Here is a 14912-nt window from a genome sequence, read left to right on the forward strand (position 1 = left end):
CACTGACACCAGTATGCGGCCGGGAGGCGGCGGCGCTGGGTGTGGGTGGCTTGGAGGCATTTGGAGGACAGACCTTCTGGAGAAAGACGGGACATTATCTTTTTCCCGCCCTCTCTCTCCTCTTCTAACTTTTCGACCGGGAGGCGGCGGCGCTGGGTGTGGGTGGCTTGGAGGCATTTGGAGGACAGAATTTCTGGAGGTAGATGGGACGATATCCCTTCTTTCCGTTCTTCATCTTCTTCTAACTTGTCGGATTGCAAATCGAATGACCTGATTTACTTCTTTTATGTAAGTTGTGCTGGCTGCTTTGCCCCTGTATATTTTTGATTAATTTAGGGGGTTGTTCGTCCATTCATGTATTAGTCTTGGCCCCCATATGATTTGCACTGTGGCCTTGTGACCATGCCTCTTTGTTCATTTATCCTAGGCTTCTATTGTATCGCCCACCTCCTACCTCCTGCTCATTATTGAGACCTGGTTTCCACCTCACCCGTACCATCACTGGGGAGGACTGCGCAGGCGCGCTGCTCGGATAGACCTGCCCAGATACACACATATCAGCTTATGCAAATTGGTAGGTGAGAACTCCACCTAATGTAGTATTATATAGAGAATCATGTATGTACAGATCATGTTTATTGTGTTTTTTCTTTAAATTATACAGATATTCCCTTTTCCTGAAGAAGCGCAGTAAACCCCATAACCTTACAATTATCTGGAGATTTTTGTGTGCAATTGCGTTTTCGTCTGAAAATCTGCCAGTTGATGGGAAGTGCACAACTTCAATTACTCTACAACTGGCAGATTTTTATTTTCCAAGCAGGCTAGAAAACCTTTGTGTAGTTCGACGAAAATTGATAGGTTAGTGGCGTTGTTGTACTTCAAAAGTCTCAAGATGAAAACTGCACATGCTCAAACGAAAATCTGTCCTTTCGATCGGCCAGGTGGTGGTGCTGACGAACATTAATTGTGAACTACATTGGTCTTTGCATGATGGGCTAGTTGTAAGAAAATTGAATGAGGGTGAGCTGTCTGGACAAAAAAAGTTGTACAATGGTTGTAAGGTGAATTGCCACCTTTAGAAAATTACAGTGTCTCAGAAGTAAAGATGGGCAGAGGTTCACCAATTTGCATCTAAACATTGTCAAACAATTTTAGAATACTGTTCCTCAATGTAAAAGTTCAAAGACTTTAAATATATCATCATCTAGAGTAAAACATATCATAAAAATACTCAGGGAATCCGGAGAAATCTCTGTGCACAAAGGACAAGGCTAAAATGCAATATTGGATGCTCCTGATTTTCAGGCCCTCAGATGGCACTGCATTATGCATGATTCTGTAATTGACATCACTAAATGGGCTCAGAAATACTTTCAAAAATCACTGTCTGTGAACACAGTTTGCCGTGCCATCCAAAAATACAAGTTAAAGCTCTATCATGCAAAGAAGAAGCCATATCTGAACATGCTTGCACATCTGGAATGGCACCATCAATGCTGAAAGATACTGTATATCCAGGTTTTAGAGCAGCATCCAGACAACGTCTTTTTCAGGGACGGCCTTGCATAGTTCAGCAAGACAATGCTAAACTGCATTAGATGCATGGCTTTATAGTAGAAGATTATGGGTGCTTAACTGGCATGCATGCAGTCCAGACCTTTCACCAATTGAAAATATTTGGCGCATCTTGAAACAAAAAATATAACAAAGACGACTGTTGAGCAGTTTGAATTTTATATCAGGCAAGAATGGGACAACATTCCTCTCCTAAAACTCCAGCAACTGGTCTCCTCAATTCCCAGATGTTTACAGAGTGTTGTAAAGCAAAAAATTGCTATCAATTTTAAAATTACTTCATTTTCTTTTCTTAAAATTGTATAAAATTGTATATTTTTCTATTTTCTTTTGTGAATAAAATATGGGTTTATAAGATTTGCAAATTATTGCATACTGTTTTTATGTAGATTTTACACAACATCCCCATTGGGGTTGTATATACTTTTCGATTTTGTTAAATCGACAAATTGAAAACAGGTATTTTATGATTACCATTTCCAGTCAGCAGGTTCCAGGTTTCTTTTCACATGTTTAGTAGGCTAAAGATGCCCATACACTGTACGATTATCGTACGATTATCGTACGATAATCGCGGGAAATCCCGCGATCGTACGATAATGGCAAAGTGTATGGAAGGCGTGCGACCGTTTCTACTGTACGGTCGCTCGTCTTCCGTCGAACAAGCAGGCTGGAAAACCAGCCGAGAATCCTACAATTCTCTGCAGGTTAGTGGCGTGCTTGTTCGACAGCTGCCGAACGGGCCGGTGTGCGCACACTGCCCGTTCAGCATTGTAGTCATCGGAAGCCTGTCCATGATGGGCAGATCGTACGTTTTTTTAATTACTTTACAACCCTCGCAAGACAAAAGTCTTGCAAGGGTTGTAAAGTGTAAGATTTAACTTAACTGTTTTTTTGAACTAAACCTCTAATGAACTTGTTGATTATACACTCAGCCAAAAGCATTTCTTTTTTACGTTGGGGGTCCCCCCTAACATTGCTACTAGACTTATAGGGTCTGGTATGATTTGGGATGGGGACCCCATGCCTTTTTTTTCTTTTTCTTTTACACTGACATTTTCTTACTTCAGAGGTCGTAAACAGAATGATCGAGCCAAATGCTGCTTGGCTGCATTTGGCTATTCATCTCTGCTGTTCATCCCCTTTGAGAATAGCCGTACAGCAGAGAAGGAACTGCTGAACGTTTGCCTCAGCTGATCCAGATGTTGCATCGGTTGAGGCAAACAGGTTCTTCCCTTCGGTTTGGCTGAGCCTGTTCAGCTGAACCAAAGGGATGTAAAGTGAGCCGAATGCAGCCAATGTAAGGTTCAAAATAGCCGTACAGGGCTGCAGTTAATAGCCGAACAGGCTTTGTCTCACTTCACTTTGGTTCAGTTATTCATTTGGCTGCCTTCTGAATTATTTGTTTACTTGTGGATTAACACAGCCTGCCAAAAAGCATACAGGTAATGCTGGGCATGTTAAACAATGAATCGTGAATGTACCATGTAATCATTAAAAGATAAATAAAAAATGTATTTAGAAACCTACAACCATTAAACAATAGGGCCAATACTATTACAGTTTTCCTTTAAGGTAACTTGTTTGGTTATTGAAAGAATACATTTTTTTAAATTTCAATAGGCTTAGAATCGGATCTTCTCCCTCTTCTTGCTAATAATGTAATATAATAAACTGCGCTTCTATCAAGCTTCTCTCCTCTGTCTGGACAGCAGAGAGATATTTCTTGCCTGTGAAAGTAGGATGATTCCTTTATTCATTCAGCAATCAGTTATCACCATGTCTGGAAGACTATCCTCTTGACAATTGCTACTTTATAACAGCTTTTCCTATATAATCAGCATTGACAACCAAGTTTTACCCCATTTTATAAATTTAATGAAAATCAACATTTATGAATTCTTAATCCCTTACTTTTTTATCGCTGAGTCCAGACACAGTATCCACATACTCCTCCTGGATCATGAAAGCAGCCAGATTGGCAGTGTAGCTGGCCAGGAATATTACTGCGAAGAATGCCCAGATGAGGACCATGATTTTACTTGTGGTGCCTTTTGGGTTTTCTACTGGAACAGAGTTGTTAAAAACCAGAGCCCAGAGTAGCCAGATGGACTTGCCAATAGTGAACTTTGAACCCCCTGGACCTGGAAACACAAATTAATTAATATTAGTATTTTACATTTTATTTATTAACATTGGTCTAATGTATGAAAGTATAATATGTGTTAGCTATATCTATACATGACAGTCAGAAAAGGAACTTTTTAAGTACAAAATAAAAAATTAAAATCCATGCAAGAACAAAGTTAAAATTCATATTCAGTATAAAATTCAGTATCTTCTCCAGGCTACTTGCTTGTTTAACAATTCTGCTTTCACAGTAAGCTTACTACTACCTGCATCAGCTCCCTGCTCACTTGACAGAGGAGATAAAGCTAATGTAATGCCCAACGAGATGGCTGGGTGTAAGAAATGAACCTGCTTTTATTAATTAGGTATGTGTGTCTCTTGTCTAGCTGTGCAATGTGGAAAAGTGTGTAAATCACAAGATTTAATGCAAAAATTTAAAATTATTTTACAGGAACTGTCTATGGATTCTTTGTCTGGTGGTTTGCTCTAAAAACTGCCAGTCTTTAAAGTATATCTAAAGCCCAAACTGTAGCCAGTAGTAGTCACATAGACTTGTTCTGAAATGTTGAAGACGTTTAGTAGATTATCCAAGCAACTTCTTCTGATCAGTGTCTTATGCAAACATTGAAGCAATTATTAAACAAAAAGATTTAGCTTTGTCCAGTTAATTACAGAACACAAACAAAGCCCACACCGGTCTCTGGAGTAAAAAAAATAAAATCAGCCTTAAAGTTGAATAAAGCTCCTGGACAAATGCTACATTTTAGACTCAAACTGACTGCACCAGAACATTTAGGGGTCTATTCACTAAGCTGCCGTAGGCAGTCGAGTGACTAACCGACCCAAAGCGAAGTGAGCCGAGCGCTGTTCAGCTATTCACTTCAGGCTGGTACGGCTGATTGCAGCCATACATCGGGTGGCTTCGGCTGGCTTCGGGTCGGCCGAACATGCTCTGCATGTTCGGCCGACCCAAAGTGCAGAAGGAGTTCGACTCAGCTGATCCAGAATCTGGATCGGCTAAGCCGAAACCTCGGCAGGCTACTCGCTGTTGTTTGGCCTATTCTCATAGATGCCGAACAGCAGTGAGTCATTAGCCCGAATGCCGCCGAGCGGCATTCAGCTCGGCTGTTCTGCTCTGTACCTCTGTGGTACTGAGCAGAATAGAAAAACAGTTACAAAAGTAGTAAAAAATAAAATAGAAAATGATTGGGCGGAGCTAGCAGTGACAGCTATCTTCGCCCAACTGTTTTCTATTGTCTGGGCGGTTCTGCTGCTGTCAGAATAAAAAATGACCAAAGGAATGCATAGCTAGATTCCTATTGGCTATTTCACTTTGCAATAGCTAATAGCAAACTAGCTGTTGCAACCGCCCTCTGCTGCTGTCAATCACTAGAGGGGACCTGATGGAGAACTTCAGGTCCCCTCTGCTGATTGACAGCAGCAGTGGGCGGGTGCAACTGCTAGTTTGCTATTGGCTATTGCAAATTGAAATAGCCAATAGGAATCTAGCTATGCATTCCTATGGTGATTTTTTTTTTATTCTGATGGCAGCCAACGGCTCCGATGTCAGAAGAAAAAACAGAAGAAACAGAGCAGGGAAAGGTTTACTCTGCTCCATCAAGCAGAGTAAACCTTTCTGGGAGAAAGTGTCTCTCTCCCGGGCAGCCGGGAGCCGCTATCTAATAGCGGGAGACTCCCAGAGCGCCCGGGAGAGTTGGGCTGTCTGGAGATCAGTGTCCCGGGTTACCTGGTAACCAGGGACGCTGATCTGTCTGTGCAATTGGCTGGAGCCAGCCGTGAGATGTCGGTCGGCAGCTGTAAGGGCTATAGTGAATAACCCGTACATCAGCCCTTCGGAACCGAAGGGGTCTTGGTGCCAAAGCTAGCCGTAGGATCAGCCGTAGCTACGGCTAGATCATTTGGCAGCTTAGTGAATAGACCCCTTAATCCCCAGCCATCAAACACTGCAATTCCCCAATTTAGAAAACTTTATAGTTCCCCAACTCAAAACCCATAAGAAGTTCTCTGGAAATTTCACTCATACTACTCTGACCTCCCCCAGTCAGGCCAAGACTCACAATACTGATAACTTCCTTGAAGATCTACAGTAGCTATCCCATCCCTATCACAGTCCCAAAGGGAATTTATAACGAGGGAGATAACCATAGAGGAGGTCCTATTTGCCTCCAAAATCTTCTAAAGTTCTACACTATATTACAAAACTTTTGCACCAAAGCTAGTTCCAGACTTGGTTAAATACTTTAATTCATTCTCTTTAATAGGGTACACACTTAGATGAATACTACAACAAAGCCCATACCTGCATGATCCCTAATTCCAACATAGGTTTCATCAATGTTGCAAATTACAGGTCGATATTGTTAATCAACTATAATTTTAAAGCTACTAGTGAAAATATTTGCCTGCCAAACGCCAAACAGGTTCTTGTAAAGATAATTGACCTTAACGCTCTATTAAAATGGGGCTGGCATGGTGGAGGGAACAGGAAGGGAATGCTACTTTCCCTGGACCTTCATCAGAAGAGAGGTGGTTTAATCTTAGACTGCACAAGGGGTTTTTTTTACTGTGAGAGTAGTAAAAATGTGGAAATCCCTTCCACAATCAGTAGTATCTGCTGATAACATTGATAAATTCAAGACAATTTTAGATGAGCTTCTTAGTTCACTAAATAAACAAGGATATGGGAGCTACTAGAGCCAAGTATATACAGACACACACGTATACATAGATTGAACTGGATGGAACTGCACCTTTATTCAACCTTACTTACTATGTCACTATCAGGTTTTTTATACATTGCCCTGGGATTACCTTATCCATATATGACGATATGGAATTTTGGACCTAAATTTACCACTCTATTATGCTTCCTCTACTGCACCCCAACTTGAATATTACCTTTAAGGGATATAAAATTGATACTGTTAACATCCACATTAACTATACACGTCTTTTTACAAAACTGATAAAAGAGATGGTTCACTTACTCTCTTTCATGGATGGGCAGAATTTTCTCAATAAAAATCACATTGCTGGTGAAACTTTTGCATAACTTTAGAACTTTATAATGTCCCCACCTTAGATATGAAAAAACTCCAACCTGTATCTGGTGCTTAAGGGGATGTACTTTCTCCCAACATTAAATGCTCTCGGCTGGATAACTATTGAATCTCAGGTGGGAGCTCACTATCCATTAGACATTCTTATTTGGTTTACACCAAGACAAAAACAGAAATTCCATGCCCCACACTTTCACACTCACTTCATCTGTGGGACATTTCCTGCAAACTAGCTCTATCAAATTTAAACACACCCCATTGTCTTCATTATTTAGCAACCAAGCATTCCTGCCTGGGCTACAACCCCAACAGTTTAAATGGTGGCAATATAAAGGCTTATACCAAATAGGATATTACCATGCAATGTGTCAAGGCAGATGCATGTCTTGTTCTTGGACAATCAACCTCTGTCCTGCCATATTCTATACTGATTAGATTAAGGTGATGGGATATGTTGCTGACCCTTTTTAGAACTGAGGAAGTTGCTTGAATGAGTGGATAATCACCTTCAAAAAGTACAGAACAAGTCCAGGTGAAGGTGACCAACTACTATTTTGTCTTTTAGCTAGAGAGGAAAACTGTTATAACCTCTGTCAGGTTTGCATTGTTTTATGTGCTCACCTTGGGAATTTTTCCATTCACCAGTAGTCACCAGGACAGAAGGTGAGAATCAGAAAGTCTAACCCTTACTCAGTGTGTCCAAAATAAAATAATGTTTTGTCTTGAATTGCAACTACAATTATGATACCACCATGAACACAGAGGTGAATAGATGGGGTGGCTTTCACACAGAGACTGTTTCCCCGAGGGCACACCCAAGCTTCAAGGGCCCATTATGACAGCTGTATGTGTGGAATAGTCATTACTAAAATAACATCATTGCCTTTATAAAACACGATACTATTCTCCTTTTTTTCAGCTCCAGACTGAAGAAGGCTTGCTGAAGGCAAATAATCATCTAATAAGTTTGAGCTTTCTACATTTTCTAACAGTATATTACCATTTTAAAGTTAAGCTTTATCTGCTACTGTTTTTAAATCATCAAAGAGGGTGCAATAATGATCAGCCTCCAAAAGCTCTTAAGTACTTTAGATTATTATTCAATAAATACAAACACCTTAAATTACTGCTAAGATGTTGCCAAAATATTGGTCCAAAAACAACAATTGCTAAGAGCCTTTTGCAAATATGTAGCTGCTATGTAAGTATAATAAGTTGCTTTTTTCATAAAGTATAGAACAATAGCTAAGGTGTAATGTTGGACAATAACCAGGCTATCTTCTTTCATCCTTTTAACATCTTAACATTTATGAGGCGAATCTGATCAGTTGCAATAAGCTACTTGTAAATGTGGAGTAGAAGGATCTGCTTGATACAGATAGTTTGCTCACTTGGCTCGCATATGGATAAACATCACACATATAACACACATTGGGCTGAATTACTAAGGCAAGAGAATTTGCAACTTGTAATTAAAAAAAACTCTGCTGTTTATCACTGAGCTCCTCCTTCACTGCTTACTCCTTCTCTGAAAATCTTTGCTGTGAACTTTCCTTGGCCACCAACATAGTTACCAGGAACAGGACCCAGGAACAGCAAATGAAGGGTCAGGACTTGAGCACTCCCAGATCCTCTCCATGCTGCCAGAATGCGGGAGAGACACTCCATGTGGAGTCCTCATTATAAAAGCATTGCTCATTTACTAATAAAACACAGCATAACACAAATGTAGCTGTGTTTCTTATCCCATAGAGTTATAAAAATGTACGTTCACTGGGGGGGAAGGGCTTCAGTATTTTAAACATTTTAATGCAGTTTCTATAGGTCTAAAGGGTGTTTATAGGCATAACAAAACAAAAAAATATGATGGACGTATTGGGAATCATTTCTCAAAAGTTCATAAATCTCTACTTAGCACACTCCACCGATCTTTGATATATCTTGTCAGTTAAGCCCAAAAGTGTTGAAGAGCATTGCTCTTCTTTTGTAAACTGATCTCTTTAACAGTAAACAAGACAGCAATGGATAAACCAAGAGTAATTTATAATTTCCCCAGACAGCAGAATGTGGACACAACATAAATGATGCTGTCAAATATTTTGTCAGAATCCATCTACGTGACAGCCCGTGTTTTATGTTTGTCCATAACAGAATTTTAATTACAGGGTTGCTTTGCTAAATAAGTTTATTCAATTACCAGTCATAAATTATGATCAATTAGACACATGTTCACTATAGTGTAGCTATCTGAACACCCAAGGAAAATGAAAAAGTAGGAACAGATACCACCACTTCTGCTTAAAGGGATAGTAATTAATTTAAATTACGCATATATATTTTAACAGGGAGGTTTTCATGGAGGCTTGTTTTGATTTATTTAAGTGCAATATATAAAATGTATTACTAAAGCCATCAAAACAGTAAAGCAAGAAACTGTCACTTTGATTTGTTACAGGCCTCAGCAAAAGGCTTGTAACAAATGTCTTTAACTGCCTCCGGGCCGGCCGTAGTAAAAAAACGGCCGGCCAGGAGCTCTCTAGATCTGAGCGGGCGTCTCTAGACGTCCGCTCAGACACGCCCCCTTGCGCGCGCCGCCGGGAAATGGCCGCAATTTAAAAACGAGCCGCGATGCCAGTTAATATACATGCGATCCACCGGCTGTATAGCCGGCGGATCGCTTGTATTTATCGACGATCGGTGCGGCGCCCCCCCCCTCTGCTGTCCTCCCCGCCATTGTCCCGCTGATCCCGGGCTCCGCTGTGCCCGGTGCGAGCCTGGGATCAGCATAAGAAAATATAAAATGAAAGTTAGCATTAGGAACCTTCTAATATAATTTACAAGAAGTCATTAGAGAAACCAGTGGACGCAGACTGCTGATGGTCACCATACAGAAGAATGAATTAACCCTACCTTCAACCCATTGCCTAAGAACATGCATTGCTACAAATAAGTTACATCTTGTTACAGTACGTGGCACTGCTCTTTTCTTTGTTTTTACTCCTTGCCATGTTCCACCTCTCATCACCCCATATGTGCAAGCTATACCCTGGCTGAAGTCACTGGTTCCATTTGAGTAATTGACAGTACTGATAGACTTTTTTATGTGCCACCTGAACAGTTTGGTGTTCTTATGAGGCTATGGTTACTCTGCAATGCCCTTTCAACTCTAAAAACGCATGTTTTCATGTTTATAAATCCTAATGCCATCTATTGAGCTAAATTATCTTGAGGAGGGATGAGCAAGCTGACCAACGTTCTGTTCATAGGAGGTTCAGTGAATCCAGCAGGAAGTCTGTGAATTCCCAAACATATTGCAAAACTCTACTAAAGTCAATAAGCCAAATCTTTATTTTTTGCCCGGCTAATGTGCAAGCTATGGTTGAAAAAGTACATTGCTCACTGCCATGGGAGACGTGCCAATGCCAAATTTTTTTTTTTGGGACTTGGTCTAATATGGTTCAGGAAGAGGTGCACATGTTCTGCCCTCTCTTACCTGGCCATCAATGCCTGATGTGTATTTTAGGGGTAAACACTGTGTTTGTTTCTTTCCTTCTTTTTTTTTAAATTATTGTTCACTGTTCCCCTAAACAAACAAGCTCTTAAAATTCACGCCCCCCTTAAAAAAGCATACCAGACACTTAGCCAGGCATGCAGCCTAGGTGGCCAGGAAAGGGAGGGCAGCAAGTATACAGTCTCCCCTCCTAAACTGTACCAGGCAACATGACTACAACACTGTGAGGGTACCTTGCAAGGGGGGTAGGTGGCAAAGAAAGCTGCATGCTGTCATTTGGGTTTCAAGAAAATGACAATCAATAAATATAACCTAGTATTTTCCTATGACATTCTAAAAACATCTGCAGATTCCCGGACTACATGATGACATAGATAGTTTAAAGTAAAACTTTGGAAGAACATTACTGAGCAACATCAAATAAATGTTACATTCTTAAAAACACAAAGACAACACACTGGTATTCAGCTAAATTTTGTATCATACCGATATTCAGTTGAGATTTGACTGGTTGGTATAAATTACTGCAGCTCACTGCTCTATGCTCTATGCTGTCCAGGAAAACCTAAAAAAAACTTTAAAAGCATTGCCATTTCTACTAATTCAAGTTTTTATGGGAGGTAAATGTAGTAGGCACATGTCAAGCAAATGAGTTAGTAGCCTGAGTCATATTTGTTTGGTGATCTGTTGCTGTTGGAAGTTCTGCTTTAGCTGGCTGAAGTGTCTGTCCAGCTACAGAGTTCTCTAGCCAGAAATTTACAAGAGTCAGTTATGCAATATAATTGTACTGGATAACAAGCTGGGATTTTGCAGGCACTCCAGACCGAAGCCAGAGATGATTTGCTAGACGAGAAACAACATTGGAGGTGATATTACAGAAAGTACATTGGCAGCAATTCATTTATTTATTTTTTCTATCAGAAAAACATAAAACAATATTTGGGTGGGTTGCTAGAGGGCTAGAAATTGACTTGGCGCATAGTATCCAATAAGAAGATATTTTTTCGATGCTGTATCTTAATATTACATCTTAATAAACAAACATCCTTTTAACAAATTATTATACACATAAAGATAAATCAGAGTCTTGCACCTCAAGCAGTTAGAAAATACCACTATACAAACAAAATCAGTCTCTCCAAAATCATCCTATACATTTTTTTTATGCGCTCTTACCTGTGACACTGGGTCCCCTTTAAAAACACATACTCACCCGCCCAGCAGGGAGTCACTGGTCTGCTGCACAGATTGGGTCTTGCATGCTGTCTCTTCTGATGACTAGCTCCCAGGTTCCCCTACTGCCTGTACTGCTTCACCGCTCCTGAAGCCTTCTGTTATATGTAATGTAAATATCCTAGGAGGCAGCGGGAGCATTCACTTGGCACGATGGGGCAAAAATGTAAAAAATAACTTAAAAATGTGGTGGTGGGGAGGGAGGAAGAGTAAAGGTCTGCTCCAAACTGGCCATGCAACTATAAATTTCTTTTGTTCAGGCTGTGGGCTGAACGAAAGAAATCTAACAGATACCTCAATTCACACTAAATAGCATGGATGGAGAAATCACCCCCCAGCTGGGGCTGATTGCCTGCAGCCGCTGTTTAGCCAACAATGTTCGCCCGACTTCTTCAACAAGAGTTGATTGAATAATGTTGCTGAGACGGCAGGGCCCCCCATTGTTAGAATTCCTGAGAAATAGCTGAAATCCTAACAGTATATGTCCAGCTTTAGAATGCAACATTTCATATGAAAAACAGATTTATGGTTTCATGTCATGTAATGTGTTTTTATCATCTATAAAATGTATAGTGCGAGATCACAGCTTGTTTCATAAATAAATATAAAACATGACCCTGACCATTTCTTAACTTCAATTGGGTTTTAAGTAAAAAAATACTGCAAGCATGATGATAAAGGTCAGGGGTGTGGAATTCCTATCGCCCAATGCCCGGGACATGCAGTTTCGGGCGCCGGGCGAGTAGTTTTTATGTACATTTAGCCCGGCTCCGGACAAGCAGAGGTGAATGTACATTGTGGAGCCGCCGCCGCTCATTTAGTACAAGTGATCTGATCAGACCACAACGGCTCAGCCATAGAGCCCGTAGAGAAGACGAAGAACGTCTGCTCTACGGGCTCTCTGTGTGTTCTCTGAGACGGTGGCGCTGTAATCACAGCGCCACCTGTCTCGGCTGTCAGGAACTACACAGAACAGCTGTTCTGTGTTGGAGGGCAGGTTCTATAAAGAGAACCTGTCACCTCCAAACTATCACATAAGGGATTTTAATCCCTTTTGTGATAGGAAGAACAATAAGTGGAAAAAGTAAACAAATACAATTTTAAAGAAAATGTTAAGTTTAAAAAAATAATAAAATATATAAAGATTTAAAAAATAAAAACAAAAAAATTAAAATGAAACCCTGCTGCCCCCGCCATCTGCATGCAAATAAACGCATGTGTAGGACATTCTGCATGTGCTTTGAGATTGCAGACGCCATTACATGGTGGTAGCCAGAATTCTCTTACACACACAATGTGCATTAAAGGGTAAGTTCATTTTCCCAGGTAATATGTAAAAATAAAAATTACCCGATTAAATCTGGCCCCGTCTCTCCCAAACCGCCACCCCCCTGGCTATACTTACCTCTCGGCGAGCAATCCCTTCCCTCCGCCAGTATGGGTGTACTATCTGTCCCCCGTACTGCTGTCCAGCGCAGTCCTCCCCTATGCATTTTGAATTTCGCTTGCAAATTGCAGGCACTCATTGGTCAACGTGGTCAGATGACTGCGCTGACCAGTGAGAAGCGCTATTTAGAACAGTGAAATATGTTTTGATTAAGGATGCACCGATACTAGTATCAGTGCCGATATCAGTGCGTACTCACCCAAATTCTCTGATACCTTCCCCGATATTGGAACTTACGGCCAGATGAAAATTTCCTCTGACTGGCAGTGCTGTAGGGGAACATGGAGCCAGCTTCCCGTGCAATCAGGAAGCCGTGCGGCAAGTAATGACGCGCCTCCTGGTTTTCTGATTGGCCGGGAAGCCGGCTCCTTGCTGATTAGCTAGAAAGCCGGCTTCCTGGCCAATCAGCATCGAGCTAGTTTCCCGGTCAATCAGGTCACTACTCGCCACCCGGCTTCCTGATTGACCGGGAAGCAGGTTTCCCGGCCAATCACAATCAAGCAGGCCAAACAACATGAATGCGGCTCCCGTGGCAATCGGGAACCTGGGTGGGATGTCATTACCCACTGCCCGGCTTCCTGATTACCAGGGAAGCCTGCTCCATGCCAGCGGAAGCACCGGTATTAGTATTCAGTGTCGGCAAGATCCGAAAGCAAAAAAAATGGTACTCGTACTCGAAATCCTTAGTTTTGATTAAAACAATTTTTTTGTATTGGGACAAGTAGATTGTCATGAAGGACAAGTAGATTTGGCCCCCGCTTTAGCCCTTGCACAAGTATTTTTTTTGTAAATGTCCACACCCCTGAAGGTGCTGATTATTCTTGAAGAACTGTCACATGCAGCCGTAAAGGCAAGAGGGTCAGGAATAAAAAAAATAAAATAAAAACTGCAAATCCTTTGAATAAGCACCTGTGAGTCCATAGGTTTGCTCTCTCTCCTGGTGGCAGAAAAGACCATTGTGGAAGCGTAAGGAAGGGGCCTGTGGAGGTCCGCATTAAAGTAAACTTGTTGTTTTAGATCAACATGATTCTGTTGACATCTTCCTTTGGTAGGCTTAAATCACTCCTCCTCCCTCCCCCTAAACCAGACTGCATTAATGCAATATACACTATATTGCCAAAAGTATTTGCACACCCCCCCCAAATCATTGAATTCAGGTGTTCCAATCACCTCCATGGCCACATCTGTATAAAATCAGGCACCTAGGCATGGAGACTGCTTCTACAAACATTTATGAAAGAATGGGTCGCTGTCAGGAGCTCAGTGAATTCAAGTGTGGTAGGTTGCCACCTGTGCAATAAGTCCATCCATGAAATTTCCTTGCTACTAAATATTCCACGGTCAGCTGTTAGTGGTATTATAACAAAGGCCATGTATAATGACAGATCGGGGTTCAGCGTATGCTGAAGTACAGAGTGAGCAGTGGTAGCCAACTGTCTGCAGAGTCAATAGCTACAGACCTCCAAACTTCATGTGGCATTCCGATCGGCACAACAAGAGTGCGTAGAGAGCTTTATGGAATGGGTTTCCATGGCCGAGCAGCTGCATCCAAGCCTTACATCACCAAGTGCAATACAAAGCGTTAGATGCAGTGCTGCAAAGCACGCCACCACTGGACTCTAGAGAAATGGAGATGTGTTCTCTGGAGTGACAAATCACGTTTCTCTGTCGGGCAATCCGATGGACGTGTCTGGGTTTGACGGTTGCCATGAGAACGGTACTTGTCTGAGTGCATTGTGCTAAGTGTAAAGTTTGGGAGAGGGGGGATTATGGTGTAGGGTTGTTTCTCGGAGAATGGGCTTGGCCCCTTAGTTCCAGTGAAGAGAACTCTTAAGGCATCAGCATACCAAGACATTTTGGACAATTTCATGCTCCCAACATTGTGGGAACAGTTTGGGGATGGCCCCTTCCTGTTCCAACATGACTGCGCACC

The 14912-nt window shown here is 41.5% G+C and overlaps 1 protein-coding gene across 1 annotated transcript in view; it reads right to left on the bottom strand.

The window, feature by feature from the left end:
• GRIN2D (glutamate ionotropic receptor NMDA type subunit 2D) overlaps positions 1 to 14912 on the bottom strand; it is a 334622-nt gene that overhangs the window by 60160 nt on the left and 259550 nt on the right. The window contains exon 8 of the mRNA XM_018552951.1: positions 3493 to 3722. Coding sequence (XP_018408453.1) covers positions 3493 to 3722 — 230 coding nt within the window. The remainder of the gene's footprint in view (positions 1 to 3492; positions 3723 to 14912) is intronic.

Source organism: Nanorana parkeri, unplaced genomic scaffold (assembly GCF_000935625.1).
Source record: "Nanorana parkeri isolate BGI_ZX_2015 unplaced genomic scaffold, ASM93562v1 scaffold103, whole genome shotgun sequence".
Lineage (NCBI taxonomy): Eukaryota > Metazoa > Chordata > Amphibia > Anura > Dicroglossidae > Nanorana > Nanorana parkeri.